This window comes from Notothenia rossii (assembly GCF_949606895.1).
Source record: "Notothenia rossii genome assembly, chromosome: 4".
Classification (NCBI taxonomy): Eukaryota; Metazoa; Chordata; class Actinopteri; order Perciformes; family Nototheniidae; genus Notothenia; species Notothenia rossii.
In genome coordinates, this window is record NC_136902.1 from 79,452,976 (window position 1) to 79,469,233 (window position 16,258).

Genomic DNA, 16,258 nt, shown 5'->3' on the forward strand with positions numbered 1-16,258 from the left:
TTTATTATATTAATTTGACGGTTGAAATTACCATATTTTTCCAAACCAAAAAAGTAGATTTTTGGTCAAATGGAAGTGTTTGGGGAAGGGAGACTATTTATTTCCCTCTCTCAGTCTCAGCCTCTATCTCTTGCTATTCCTCTCTCTCTTACTTTCTCTTTCTCTATCTCCCCCCCCTCTCTCTGTCCTGCGCCAACTTCACACAGAGCCCTGCTATAACCATCCAAACAACCACAGCATTCACACAGAGCACACATGGCTCACTTCACCACCTGCTGCTGGCCTCACCACGAGGGGAAACCTCACTGGTATTCAGCCTGGGCATTCCACAACATTCACTTCTGAAACAATGTTGTTCCTGCTGTAAATCCTTTGAATAGCTTTGTTGATATTCAGCTTTTTGTTGTTTTTGAAACTATCTAAAATTCAACAGGAACTCAAGATCATAATGTTTACAAATCAGTAGCTTCATCTCTGTTGTATGCTACAGCATCTTCTTCACTTGACCAGCATACAGTCGAGTAAGCAATCCTGCAAAAAGGGCCCGAGTCAACCAAGCTAAAATGATGTAGCATTCATTGAATAATAGCATAGTAATTATTGCTGGATTACAAACGACTCTGTTGAATGCGTCTCCTTTCAAGCTGAAATATGCTTTCATCATAAAAGGTCATTAACAGCGTGCTGTATAGTTTCTTTATGACTTATGGCCGTTTCTGATTGCATTTCCCATGTTATACAGAAAGCACATGAAGTGGGCTTTCCCCAGAGAGCTGTGTTCCATGCAACAAATCATCGTCCATCAGCACTGTGGCAGCCAAGTCTACTACCACCATCCAAGACTAACAAAGCAGCGAAGTCAACCACACAGCTTATTTATGTTGCGTTTCATGTCCTTCAATTGTTTCTCAGGCACTGCATGGGCTTTAGTCCCATCGTTACATATACCCCACATCTCCTTAATGCTGAAGAGGCTGCTTACAATGGTCTCCTTGATAAGCTTTATCTGAAGAGGGTATTTGTTTCTGTTGGAAAGCAACCTGCCATCTGCCACTAAGACTGCTTATTACATTTAATTAAAAGTGGTGGATACCTGGAACTACTGTTTATGCAATAAACTGCTCACTGGTCAAATTGCTGCTTTAACCCTACTTTACTCAGTTCACATGACAAACAGGACATTCCAGGCCAGCATCTCCATTAAGATCTTAGATGAAGTTCAGCATGTGAGTCTGTTAAGGAGCGGCACGCAAGAATGGCAGGAATTCAGAATTGTCATTGACATACGTTTATTTCATTTCTAAGTATGTCTAATGTGATTGGCCGTAGTAGAGTAAGTGTTGTGATTATGCTTCGCTGTGTTAGGGCTCATTTATCACAGGCCGCTTTGTTTTTGTGTTTATAGCTTGTGTGAGGCATTCCAGCCATGTGTCTCGCTCAAGTTATTCGATGGCACTCTGGACTTGAACCAGTCACCCTGTGGTTTCACCTGGTCTCAGGCTTATTTATTCTGTTTCATTGCTAACACGCCCTGCACGCATCACTGCTGATAAAGGTTGCTTATTATTAGTCACCCTCAAGAGGAACTGAAATGTCAGATCGGCCAGTTATGGAAACTGTAATTGGTTCAGGTCTCAGCTGTGACTCGCTCCACTGGGGCACTCTGTGTGGCCCCCTAATGAAAATGTGTGAGCACATTATATGTATTCTAGTTAAAGAAGACTGTTTGCACATCCTCTAATTAATATTGCTGAAAAAGGATGTGGAATTCTCCTGTAAATGTTACATAAAGAGCTCAAGTTCTTGGAGAATTGGTTATAACCTTCCAAACGTTTTATCGACTCAAATTGTAGTTTTATTTTTATAGGAATAAGGACTGTGACTTTTTCTCTATTGGTATAGCTTGCTAGATCTGGATTGATGTTTGTACTGCCAGTCAATCATATGCTTCATGAGTATATTGATTTATCTGTGACACACACGACAGCCTGACTTTGGTTTTAGATTGGCTGTGATGGTAGTGGCCATACTTTTCAGTTTGACAATACACACATGAAAACATATGTCTGACTTCCTCCTGGATTGTGGTGAATATGTGGAAAACTAAAGTTCAGTTAGTGACGCAAAAGAGTAATTCAGTTGGAATGAGCTCAAGCTAAGGATCGAGTGATACTGCTTCTGTGACAGGAGATACTCAAATGGCTTGATTAGGTTCTGAACAAGTAGAAAGGTTTGCATGTGGAAAAAGTGCACACTGAACATTTGAATAAGTCTGTTGAGATTGTACGTTTGTTGAATTGTTATGAATCTCCCATATCCTTTGTGCCAGGAGCACCAAGTAGCTGGTCATGGATAACTCTCCAAAACCCTTTCTTGTTTGAGCAGCTTTCTCTGTTCATCTAGTGCATCTGCTTTCTCTCGGGTTCCATCTCATCTTCTTCCTTTCTTTTCCTCCGGTTGAGTGTCATGATATCAAATATGGAGCGCAAATAGAAAAGGTGTATTTTTTGGCCTCGTGGGTAGGCACGGATAAAAATAGAAAGGTGCTATTCGCAATGAAACCCTTTCCCCTCTCATATGCATTACACCCTTTCTGTGTTTTTTTCCAAAGACTTAAATATCAAGACTAATTGCCTCATGGACTAAAATCTAGCTGGTTCAGTGGGAGAGGAAAGGGTTGTACCATGTTTCACTTTAGAGAGCTTAGTGGAAAGTTAATATACTCCCTGCACACACACACACACACACACACACACACGCATGCACGCACGCACGCACACACACACACACACACACACACACACACACACACACACACACACACACACACACACACACAGAGTAATGACTTTTAATAGTAACATTTCCACACAGCATACCGAAATATGCCCAATGATACATATTCTGACGAGTTTAGTACATATGTTAAATCCAGATGTTTCCAAAAATGTTAAAAACCAAAAGAAGTCTTTAATCGTAATCATGCTTTCGTTTTCAAAAGGTATACAGATAAATACAATATATATAGTATGGATGTTAGAGGTGAATTTGAGACACACACACACACACACACACACACACACACACACACACACACACACACACACACACACGATGAGACTCCCAGGCATTTTGTCTTCATGCTGCTGTGTTTCTTGCACTCGTTGATAGTCAGGTGAGATGCTTCGTGCTGCTTACATTTGCATATGAAGGAGGACATCTCCTTAATGCTTAATGTGGTTTATGAAGACAGGTATATAAATAGTTTCTAATGAATGTATTAATCACCTTAATTAGTGAGCTCATTAGCATGGCAGCTTATGATTAAAATATCATTTGTTATTATAGGGGGATGTTAAGCAGCAAGTGTCTCTTCTTGCATTGCAGTGGATGAACAGGTTGCTCTCACTCTCGTGGCTGCAACATGTGAGGAAACATATGTTGTGATTATTATTTTCTTCTATAAATGATCAGAAGTAGTGAATTGAGTTCTGCTTTTCTTCCACTTTCACTTTGCTGCTATTATACAAGAAGGAAATGATATGTTCTCCACATACTCTCTCTTCCTAAAGTCAAATATTGCATTCTTTAACAATGTGTTTTCATTGACATTGCTCTGCCAGTACATTTATATAAAGTTCTTATGTTGTGCTCCCCTACTCACTGTACATGTCATGACCTTTAGTCCCCAGTGTATAAGTATGTTGGAGTATACAGTATTATAGGCCATGGAGAGTCATAGGTCCGATAGTCTGCTGGTTGTGTCTTGTCTGACAAAGAGCTCTACTGCTACAACTTGTACGTAGAACAACAGTAGAGCATGTACTCGGTGTGTATCCTGTGCACGGTGATGCGTGGCTGATCAATGCAGCTGATCAGCCCTGCGGCCCTGAGTGGCTCGATGGGGGTGAAGGTTGCTGTGTCCTCTGGGATGGAGGGGTATAAATACTGGAGCTCTGGTCTCCCACTGCCTGCTGGAGTGGGCATGAAGAGCAGTGTGCGCAGAGGCAGGACGAAGAGGCTTGGCGGGGCTTTAAGAGGCTGAGAGGAGGCACCACAGGTGAGGCTCTGCAGGAGAGGAGGTGTGCAGATAGAGAGTGTGAGTTTGCGATGCAACTTTTAGTGTCTACTTATCTAAAGGGTAGAAGGCATGTCGAGTTTCAATGTTGTTTTTGTGCAGTTGCGATCGTGGCAAGAGATTACAAATTATATATCAAAGATTTGTTTCTATCAACCTGTTTGCTTTTTGACCCAAACGTCAAGCACTTGAATGATAAGCTTCTTAGCCATTTTGATCCCAAGTTGTCAAAGCTTCAATGTGGGTCACAGGATCCTCCATGTTGGTCATTGATCTCTGTTGATTGTAGCACAGTAAAGCAGGTCACTGATTTCCTAAACTGTAAAACTATCAATTCTCCTCTGCCCTAAAGCTCTAAATCCCAGGATAATTAAAACTGTAGGCCACGGATAGAGGACATAAACCATGAGAGCCTGACACAGACATTTTCGAAAGGATTAGATGAGAAGCGTGTTATATATTATATATAACTCTGGTTCAGAGTTGATTGAGGAATATAAATATAACTTCAAATAATGTGGCAATTTTTCAACATGCAAACAAAACAAAAAAAATAATAATTGTAGATTTTGGAGTGACTGAATGAAATCTTTGGGCCGATTTTGTGATTTGATGTGTTTAAACTTTGATGTTTATGAAATCATGAAATGTCTCACTGCATGATGTTACTGCAGCGGCACAGATACTCTCTTTTTGCTGACACTTACTTTGGCTGGACTGGTGCATCTCGTCTGTCGTTCACACTGAATGGAGCGATATCAGATGAACTTGTAACATAAGGGATCGCTGTTATGGCAAGAAGTCAAAGCAGCATTGTGTAGGCAGCCAGCAGCCCTCAAGGTGCCTCTCTAGGTCCCTCTCTAGGCACTCTCTCTGTTCTGCAATCATACCATCTCTTCTGGTAAATGAGATGTTCTTTCACATGTCGTTACTTTGACTTCCTTTAATCTTTTTTTTCTATTTTTTCCATTTTCTGTCTTTTCTTCATTTATCTTTTCTGAACACATTCACTCCTTGTGTATACCTCTCCCGGCTCTTGAACCTCATGCACCTGATTTCCATCTGGCGGCGGCGGCCTCTCTCCTCCGGCCTCTCCCTCCCTCTTCTTGACCCTGATAAACCTTCTCACCCGTGTGCTCCCTTCTGGTTGGAGATTGCAAAGTTCACTTCAGCTCCAGTTGCGATGGAGGACAGTGACCATGAGGCGCACTCATCAGACGAGCATAACTCCTGCCCTGCCTCCCCTAAACACAGCATACCAGACCATGTCCCTGAACAGGTACCGGTGACACCTCCAAACCCCTAAACTACCAATGAGGTTCCCCTTCTTATGGCAGTCTTTGAGGGATAAGGCCAACTTAACTGTACCTGCTTGCTTAGCCACGATAAAAAGCAATGCATCTTACCCCTCAGCTGATGCTTAGTGCATAAACACAACACGAGTGCAGAGTCACAGTATAGGCCTTCAGCTGACTTTAAATGGCATCATTGCGCTCTATAGGGCCCCTGCGTTATTTATCTCTGTGCTCGACTAGCTTTAGTTTCTAGTAACATGAGTCTAGAATATGCATAGCAGCCTCAGCTGTGTATCCTGTTACTGGAAAAACTACACGTTGTTATTTTTTATTTAAGCTTAGTTTGTATTACATCTAGAAATCCAGGGATGGAGAAAAACTTAGCAACCCTAATGCCTGAAATTGCCCTATTAATTTAATAACAACCATAAAAAGGCCTTTTCTTGCCTCACATTAGCTCTGCAAAAGTTATGATGTGTCAGGAGATTCATAATCCTTGATGTAGGAAAAGCTCTCTCTCCTCTTTCAGGAATGTGGAGTTAAATGTACGCCCCAAGTATAACAGCTCATTCAATATTAGTGATAAAGTGACACTTATCCACTGAGATAAATGTCTGGGATTATATTTCACCCCTTACATATTGTACTCATAAATGATTATAGAAAGTGATGACCAGCTGCATTGCAATGATATGTTTTTTATTATTTAACCTCACAATAAAACTATAGCAACCGTTAGTAAGAGTTTAACACATTTTCCACCGTCTTGATCTCCTCTCTCCCACATCGACACTTGACCTTTCCTCCACCTCCACCTCCACCTCCACCCTCTACTTTTTTCCACATATTCCTCTTCACCTCGTAAACCTCCCCCTTCAACCGTGGCGTCCCTCTAGCATTCGGAACATTCAGACGACTCCGAGGTGGAGAGCTTTATGCAAGACCCTCACCACCAAGGAGAGCACGACCAGCATGACCACCATGACCACAAGCAGCACCTCCATCACGACCACGAGCCTCACGATGCAGGCAGGGAGGCTGAGGGCGAAGACCGCCCCCACACCCCTTCATATTTGCGTCCCCCTGTGGCGGGCAGGGCTCAGTCGGATTCAGGTTCAGAGCCGAGTTTCCCAAAGAGCAAAAGTGTGGCGTTTGACTTGCCGTGCCCCGTCAGCCCCCCCAGACCCAAGAGTCCCTGGGCTCGATATGACCCGTACGACAGTAATAAGGTAACACAAGGACATAAACCCACTGAGATGTTTGTGTTCAGTTCTGCTGTCAACGCGATGTTTGTTTGTGTCGATCACTTCAGACTGATGACGACAGTTTGACTGATCCTGTGCTTTAAACTCAAAGTTGCTTTATATGGTTATCAAAAAGGTTTAATTGTGCTTATTTCCTTCTGGTGGAACAGGGTGTGATTAGGGCTCTGTGATTTTGTGTTTGTTGTTTATTCCGGTCTCACACCTTTTGTAGGAAATATACCTTAAAACCTATTTTTGGAGAGGTTCAGATGGCGCTGAAAAATTCTAGTTTTATGGTAGTTTTGGCCTTCCTGATGTGGTGTTCAATTTGTTTTTTAAGGACCAGGACAAGGAATACGTGGGCTTTGCAACGCTGCCAAACCAGGTGCACCGTAAGTCAGTAAAGAAGGGGTTCGACTTCACGCTCATGGTGGCAGGTAAATCCTCGTTTGCAGATTAGCAGATATTTGAGCCTAAACCCACCTTTTACTTTGAAGAAAAGCCTTAAACCTCGCTCGTGTCGTCTTTGTTTGTCTTTGTTTGAAGGGGAGTCTGGCCTGGGAAAGTCCACCCTGGTCAACAGTCTCTTTCTCACAGATCTTTACAAAGATAGGAAGCTGCTCAATGCTGAAGGTAATGCAACCACAGCCTTTGATATACTCACTTTCTGACATGATTTTTGAAGAATTAGCGATTCAACGTGTCAAAGTTAATGTTAAAAAATTTGTCTTTTTTTCTCCTTTTCCTAGAGCGAATAACACAAACAGTAGAAATCACCAAACACACAGTGGATATAGAAGAGAAAGGTGTCAAACTGAAGCTCACCATCGTCGACACACCCGGGTTTGGGGATGCTGTAAACAACACTGAATGGTACTTACAAATGTTTAACGAATCATCTGATATCTAAGAAAATGAGCAATTTGATAAGATTCACAGAGCACCGCAGGGTAGCCCTGTTGTTCTGCATGTGCAGTAGCTCAGCTGCTGCAGTATTGCCTCGGAGACTGAACGTCCCTGTGTGTTTTATCTCTAGCTGGAAGTCCGTGGCGGACTACATCGACCAGCAGTTTGAGCAGTACTTCAGGGACGAGAGTGGCCTCAACCGGAAGAACATCCAGGACAACCGCGTACACTGCTGCCTCTACTTTATCTCACCCTTCGGTCATGGGTATGACAAATCCGCAGTGCTCTCATTAGGATTAGTCTAACCTCTCTCTCCTAAATGACTCCGAACAATGGGGAACATTAACCCCTCTCGACTGCAGTAATGTCTGTGCTGGCCGTTGCAGACCAGTGACACAGCACTTTTCCCCCTGCACACACACCAGAACACACCACCTGAGTAATTGATCATACTGGACCAGTATTTAACTTCAATGCTTTCAGCCCCATTATTGTAAAAGCAGTGCTCCTGTCAGAGCTAAAGCACTACTCAGCTGCCTTCAGGGGGATTTAGTGCGTCCACTGCAGTGCTTTAGCTCTAATCAATCCTTGGTGCTGACTTGGTGCTTTTTGCTGCCGTTGTGCACATGCACTGTTCCACATAACTGTGCTCATTAAAGAACAAATATTCTGCAAACCTAAGTAATGCTGCAGTGCATGTTCAGAGTCACTGTGATGGAGTAACTGCTCCATCTGTTGATGAGCTTCAGTCATTACTGATGATCAGACACCAGGAGGTCACATAGAGAGCAAACCTCCACCGCAGTGACCGACCAGAGACATCGCGTAATGTCTAACAATACATTTTATGATTCTAGTGTGCAACTAAAGTCGGGATGAACATTACATTATTTAATGAGGTATAGAGGGTAGGGCTGCTCGATTATGGCAAAAATCATAATCTCGATTATTTGGGTCAATAATTGTAATAGCGACTATTAAATGTGATTATTCATTGACTTTGAAAACATCCATTTAATGGAGAAAAAGATGTTGAACAGTATGTTTTTAACAGTTAATTACCCTGAACTTTAAGTATAATTCAACTGAAAAACCAAAAGTAAAAAATAAAGTAATAATAATAATAAAAAAATAATTGTTTGTTTCGATTACGTTGTTTTCGTAATCGTTGCAAGCCATAATCGTAATCGCGATTAAAATTTGATTAATTGAGCAGCCCTAATAGAGGGCAGATTCAGACACACCACACACTTCTGCTGGGTCATCAGTGATAATTGAGAGGGATTATTTCTGTACAAATCTATGCATTTCTTTTGAGTAAATCCTCATTGTGGCTTTAATGCTATTGAATGTTTCTTATCTCTTTTAGCCTCAGGCCTTTGGATGTGGAGTTTATGAAAGCTCTACATGAGAAAGTTAACATCGTCCCCATCCTGGCAAAAGCAGACACACTCACCCCTAATGAGGTCAAGAAAAAGAAAATCAAGGCAAGGCTGATCTTTCAGATCTGATCTGGAAACACTGTTGATCTATTTGATCCCATGAAAGAAACGTCTTTCCCATTTTCACTGTGTCCTTTCTCCATCTGCTGCTCCCCCGTAGATCCGAGAGGAGATCGAGCAGTACGGCATCAAGATCTACCAGTTCCCCGACTGTGACTCTGATGAGGACGAGGACTTCAAGCAGCAGGACCATCAGCTGAAGGTGAGAGCCGAGCTGCCAGATGTTTGGGATTCACAGGCTGCTTAAGTCAGCAGTGCACACTGAATGCTTACACTTATCAGTGAGTAAACAAGATGATTAGCAACCTGATAGCAAGTATACCATCATACATTTGTATTCTTATTTGACAGGATTTTCATTTTTAGAAGCTTTTGTTTGCATGATGAAAACTGAGAGAATACTAGTTTGCTCTCTGCTGGGTCAATCGTGCCTGAATCAAATAATTATTGTTGTGATTAGTTGAGAGCAAAACCATACCATTTATTTCGGTTTTTTTCTAGATCTTTGAACATGCGGGTATCATTTGGGATCGTTAAGTTTTTTCTATCAAGTACTGCAGCCCCAACGACTACCCAGTTATTATAATGTTATGATGTTAAAAGAAAATACGAACCAGACCATTTAAATCAAGGCAGTCAGTCCACTGCTGAACACACACTCTCCAGGACTTACGTTTGTTGCTCTCCTCGCATCATTAGCTCGCAGCGAGGCAGTATTTCTCTCTTTCTTCTGATGTGTTAACTGCAGCAGAGAAATGACAAAAGGGAACAAAAGATAAAATAATCAAAATAATGAATGGGAAATGATGGTTAATTTGACGTAAAAACGTAATGTAGTTTCATTTGAGAGTCCTCAGAAGTAAGCAGTTAATGTAAGATGGCTTATAGGAGGCTAATGTGTAAAAGTAAAAACACAACAATAAAAAACCCTCCCCAAACAGATCTTTTGTAAATGTCGTTTTGATTTCACGGTCCTTCTCTGTTCTCCCAACCAGGAAAGCATCCCCTTCGCAGTGATCGGCAGCAACACGGTGGTGGAGGCCAAAGGGAAGAGGGTGCGAGGCCGACTCTATCCCTGGGGCATCGTAGAGGGTAAACCTGTTCCCTTGTTTTCCATCACAATGTAATGGATTCGCAGTAACAGAAGTTAAACAGCCTGTAAAAACGCTGCATGGAGGTTCCATTGATGTACAAAGAGAAAGTGTGTGTGTGTTTTCACCTCTTGCATGTTTCAGTACCAGCAGACTTTTTCAGAATATTTTTCGAATTGGTCCTCCCTCTTTGTTTTGCAGTGGAGAACTCGGCCCACTGTGACTTTGTGAAGCTGAGGAATATGCTCGTCCGTACGCACATGCAGGATCTGAAGGACGTGACCCGGGAGACTCACTACGAAAACTACAGAGCTCACTGCATCCAGAGCATGACCCGCATGGTGGTCAAGGAGCGCAACCGCAAGTACGCTCACACAGAAGCGAGCACACACACCTGTACATACTGCATCAAGTGAAGAAGAAATATGAGACATTTTAAAATCAGAATAATAAACTATTCAGGATCAGTTTCAGGAGAAATCAGTAAATAATCTGTAAAAGTTTGTTTTTTGAATTGATTGTTTTTTGATTGCTCCTGTATTAACATTACCTCTAACCTTTTAACCTTAGATTTATTTAAACTAGGTCACTAATATCCTGATTCCTCTAAATGTCTTTCTCTTATTTTAATACACTATGTTTGTACTTTTTGTTATAGTGGAACAGAAATGAACAGGAGAACTGAGCAGACATTTCAACAGCGGTAATACAGCTCACATTTTATCAGAAGTTAGTCTTGTGTCAATTTATGTTCATATTAATCCAAGGAAGGAAGATAGGCATACAGTCAATACAAATCACCAACAGGGCATCCAGTAATAACCCCCACCTCAGTCATGAAGTCCTCAAAGAGAATTAAAACATATACTCGGGGAAAACCCTGAAGAAATGGAATCACAGAAAATAAATTGGAGAATGATTATACATTTGGTAAACTGGTTTCCCCCCAACTTTAAGTATTTGTGTTGATACATGTTGATAACGTGTCTATATACAGCCAGTTTGTAATATGCAAATAAGTAAATACAGCAATACTTTCATCAGTGGACCTTACACTGAAAAAACTGAAAAGTTGACTTTAATTGAATGTATTATGTCAACAGATTACACATAATTGAATTAGGTCAATTGAAAGCAATACTATAAAGTTGAACCTAATATTGTTTTATTTAAACGTAATATTACAGCTCAAAGATTATGTGGAATCTGTTGATATAACAAATGTAACTAAGGTCAACAGGTCATTTGTTTCAGTGTAGGCTCAATAACCATTTGGTTACTTCCTTCAGGGATAGATAGCAATACTTAGTTTGATTTCAGCAGATACTTCCTTATGTTATGTGTGGTATACATATTCATATGTAATAACCATGTCTGTCAACACATTTTTGCTGTAAAGTGTAAATTAGCTCTGTCAAATGCATTTGGTAAAGGGCAACTAATTACTGAGTGCCAGAGGTAGATTTAAATAAAACCATGGGAGGTACTGTTTAGATAAGTTTGATTATGATTGTGATAAGATCAGCCACAGCTGCTCTTTACCTGGTGTCGGCTTTGATAGTTTGGAATAGGACATTTACTTTTGGGCACCATGACATTGATAGACTCTACACAGAAAGACGTGACGTTTATCTGCTGCCAAACAGCTTCAATGCTCAGTGTCTTTTACAGATATGCAGTTAAATCCCTCTTTCGCTATGACTAGCCAATGACATATCAGATCCAGATGCAGCTTTGTGATACAATAAATGTAGAATTTCTCTGTAACGTGTTTCTCTCCGCAGTAAACTCACCAGAGAGAGCGGCACGGACTTCCCCATCCCTACGGTGCCCGGAGTGGACGATGAGACAGAAAAGCTCATCCGAGAGAAAGACGAGGAGGTACGGCGCGCTGAGCGCCAGAAGGACTCACAGCACCAACACGAGTCTGAACACAGCCATGAGCACTCAGGGCCTCAGCCCAGCGCTGGGACACACGCAGAGCACAGAGATATCTCTGATGAAGCCCTCTGAGAGTTCTCACAGATAATGTTCATATATAAGAATTATTGGAAGCACACTCAGGTCATGTTTTCTGAGGTTGACAATGAGTAGCCTGGAAAACATGGATTAGTGTCAATTCAAAGCCCTTCTCCCCTCTCCTTTGGCCCTTTGAACTGTCTGTGGGTAGGGAAAGAGAATCGTTTATAATCCCATTTTAAAGTCAGCTTTTATCCCTTTTAGTTCAAACTTGTTCCATGGAAAGTTCTTCAGACAGTGCGGAAATCTAAAAATATTAGTGGAACTAGGCACTTACATTTCAACAATCATTTGTTGTCCCCAAGAGCTAAATACAATGCGTTTGAAATATGATATACATTGTTTCTTTTGGCATTTGGTTAGTAAACATATTGTTAGAGTAAATATCATTAAAGTAAATATAATTATAGATTTTAGGCTCATATATTTTTCCTTTTGCGGTATCTGAAGATGAGCAGACATACAGTTAGTTTTCATTTTGATCAAACACAGACTTTTTGTTTCCAGTTCCTTCCCTTTCCCCACAAAATCCATTTATTTTATCAAATAAAGAGAACATTTTTCCTCAATTTCAGTTTCAGTCATTTTCCAAGCACAAAAGCTATTGTTCAGACAACAAGACATTTGTGAAGTCAGAGTGGGCTGTAGGCAACAGTGATGGGTCATTTCTTACTGTTTCCTGAGCAACTTATTATCAATTGATTTCAATATCAGTGAATTGGGCAATTAGTTTAAGATTCATCCATTAATCAAAAATAACTGACACTTCGCAATCTCACTTTATGTTGGGAAAATCGAGAAGTGAAATGTTTTGTAGTTGGGTGCTGTATTGGGCACATAATCAACTACAACAACAAAAAATCACACCACAAAACTGTTTGTGCCACAGTTTAACTGAATTCCCAAAAACTTCAGATCAGTTCTTCAGATTCTTTTAATGCCTTTAAAACCAAACAGTTCCGCATGATGAACGAGGTAAAATAATGTTTTGCTGCTTCTGTAATATTGAACACTTGAAGTTGTCAGCGGCTGACTGCGGTTGTTCAGGTCACGTGATCTAGAAAGTCTGATTTCCCGGGTGTTATTGATTAGTTGCCTGTGCAGTCACGTGTACATAATGAGCCTGTATACAGTAAAAGGCTGGATACCCAGATTTCCCATCGCCATGAATGCAACAGTAGATGACTCGGCACTAACTGTTGTCTCTTCTCTCCTCACAGTTGCGGCAGATGCAGGAGATGCTGGAGAAGATCCAGGATCAGATTCAAACTCAGAAAGACGGCTATTAACACAGGACAGTGTCTCTCTGTAACTGGGATGAAAAGATTTAAGAAACACAGGATACCTTTTGTCCCTTTTCAAGAACATTGACTCCCCTCTCTGTCCACCCACCTCCACCTCGTCAGCAGCACCCTTCTCTCGGATCAGGGACCTGCGAGGAGGCGGTGCGATGTTCTCACGTCTGCAGCTTCCTTTATCCTCTCTCACTTTACCACTGCTGAAAAAACACCTCACCCTCTTCTGTTCTGTCAAAAATGATAAGTTAATGATAAGGATGGTTGAAGAGCAGCGTATGCTGCGATCTGATTTTCCAAACATCTGATTTGCTAGCCACATGATCACAGGGTTGTTTTATTTTGCTTTTTTTTACATGAAGTCTGATATGAGGTTTACATGTGGGGACCTGCTCAGATTTTAAAGCACATATTTCTGGTGCAAGTGTTTATTTCTATTATCTATAGGTCAACATGCATACTATTTAATTTTCTATATGAAAGATTTTTGTTCCTACTTTTATTTGGACTTCACTGCGTGATAGTACGTATGGTTGATTGTTTTATGTTCGTCGTTTCCCTTCAGCTGAGGTTCCTGATTGTTCATCTGGTTTATGGATTGTTAAGATTCATTTTGATTTAGTGTAAGTGTATGCATGTTTATCATTGGTGCCACCTCTGCTGCCTGACATCATGGATGCTCAACAATGGCCACTCTTAACGCACTGCAACGCTAACTTATTGCCATGTCAACGTTCAAATAATCTCACTTTTCACATGACAAATGAGTCCTTTATTGTTTGGAGACTTCCCCCAAAACAGAGTTGTTTCAAAGTGATTTTCTCTCCTGATAAAACCACCAACTGTTCATCTGTGAGAGCTGATGATAGGACTTTGAATATTAGGCTTGCATGAGAAGGGCCATGCAGTGTATTTATTTTTGCATGTGTGTGAAGGTTTCTCTGATTGCAGATCAATTTAGTGATCATAAGGTTATTTATGGGCAATGAAAAATATGTAGCTACTTAGTTGTTGGGGAAAAGATATTGAAAAGAGGTGGATTTTATTTTTCTTCTTCCGTTTGGTATAATTTTGTCCTTAAGGGAACTCATGAGTTGTGTGCTAACCTTAATGTTTATCGTATAACCAAAGCCACAATGACCAACTTAATTTTCCAACATTTTTGATTTGATTTGACATGAAGAATAGGAATTGTCAAAGCCAAGAGTAATGAACACATGTATTGGATGAACTTGATTCTCTTGTTATATGTACTTTTGTTAGCCCTTTTTTGGAAATTAGATAACCCCGCCATGTTGCGTGACCTTTGTTATGTAAAAAAAGAATTACATTCCTCGAATTCTGTCCCAGAGTCAGGTATTGCTATTGTTTCTGAATTTGTTTTATATTAAATTTGTTTTTTGTTATCCTACTTTTTGGAGTATATTTATGTAATAAGATTATAAATGAAATGAGGATGGAAAAGACAATATGTACAAATTCTAATATTTTAATAAAATATGAATATCATTTAATGTCTCCATCTGACATTGGGTTTTGCTTTTATGTTGTAAAAATGTAAGCAGAAGTGAATGATGTGGCTTGATTTGAATAAATAATTTAACCTGTAACACATTTGATTAACTATTCCTATACGACATGTTCACTACATTTTCACCACCTATAACAGACAGTTCATTACAAACTGTCAGTTATAGGTGCCTTTATTTTTATGTTACAGAACCCTGGCAGCTGCAGGTTTTAATTTGATTATTTTCTATAACATACTATGACTGTTTTTATTTTTTTTGATGGCAAACTAAAAATACTTTTTATTTATAGTTTTAAGGAATACAAAAAAAAAACTGAACACAAGAGGGTTTAATAAATATACCAAGCTGGTCCAAGGTATTAGAGCCTTCAGGAATAATTAATAATATTTTTCTTCTTTAAGTCCACAATATCTTGCTCTTTAAAAAAAGAAAAGGACTTTTTTATTGGATATAGCAGGAAACATAAATACAGGAAGGGGGATAGAGAGGGGACAACATGCACAATTCAGATTTGAACTCAGGCCCTGCCAAAATGATCTTTACCAGGGTGCACACACTACCAGGCAGGCTGAGCTACAAAGTTAGCTGCCTTCCTTCAATCATGTTTTAATAACGATGAACCGTCACAAAACAAGTGAGGTGCAGATCTCATGCAATTCGGCTGAAATATATGATTCTCTCCAAAAGTTAGGAAAGTCGATAGTTGGTTTGTGTCTATTGATTCAGGCTCTGATCACCTATGTGTCTTTATGAAACAGACTGGCAGACTTCAGTACTCTACATGTGAGACAGTTTTAATACACAAATCTCTGAAGGTTGACAGGAAATTAACAGCTTCGGACCTTTTGTTGTGTCGAGATGGTCCATTAAAATGACAGCTGAGGCAGGGACACAGGTTCAACAGAAAAGTATGTTTAGTTTATACTAAAACTTCACCATGAAAGGCTGCAATCGTCGAGATTTTCGCGGCGATTTCAATTTGCACATTTCCGAATTTATGAAAAAAAGTCCAGAAGAGTAGAGTCCATGTGGTTGAGCTAGTTTAGCATAGCATAGCCATCTGGATAATCTGCGTAATTTCAGTTGAAACGACTTCATTTTAAGTATAAACAACCTCCGTTAGAGGGTTACACAATACCTCAAACTTTAGAATGTTTTATGACATTGTTTACAACATACTATGCTATGAATATTTGTATGAGTTTTATGATTTTTTCACGAAATAGGCTACTAACTATAGGCCTACTATGACTGTTTTTACATTTTTCATCTTCTTTCCTCACAGTATCTACATTT

General features: G+C 40.3%; 1 protein-coding gene across 1 annotated transcript; it reads left to right on the forward strand.

The window, feature by feature from the left end:
• The first annotated feature begins 5,069 nt into the window (after positions 1 to 5,069).
• On the forward strand, positions 5,070 to 15,040 carry LOC307038139 (septin-5-like). The gene is made up of 13 exons (XM_079679439.1): positions 5,070 to 5,357; positions 6,270 to 6,602; positions 6,958 to 7,054; positions 7,164 to 7,250; positions 7,367 to 7,490; positions 7,654 to 7,788; positions 8,893 to 9,010; positions 9,126 to 9,227; positions 10,021 to 10,117; positions 10,318 to 10,480; positions 10,775 to 10,819; positions 11,901 to 11,997; positions 13,356 to 15,040. The coding sequence occupies exons 1-13, from the start codon at positions 5,124 to 5,126 to the stop codon at positions 13,422 to 13,424; spliced, it is 1,701 nt and encodes a 566-aa protein (XP_079535565.1). The 5' UTR covers positions 5,070 to 5,123; the 3' UTR covers positions 13,425 to 15,040.
• Positions 15,041 to 16,258: the final 1,218 nt, after the last annotated feature.

Excerpts from the sequence above, each read along its gene's own strand:
- LOC307038139 (XM_079679439.1), top strand. The coding sequence starts at position 5,124 with ATGCACCTGATTTCCATCTGGCGGCGGCGGCCTCTCTCCTCCGGCCTC. Across the intron at positions 7,055-7,163 it reads CTTCACGCTCATGGTGGCAG|GGGAGTCTGGCCTGGGAAAG; the intron begins GTAAATCCTCGT and ends CTTTGTTTGAAG. Across the intron at positions 7,491-7,653 it reads GCTGTAAACAACACTGAATG|CTGGAAGTCCGTGGCGGACT; the intron begins GTACTTACAAAT and ends TTTTATCTCTAG.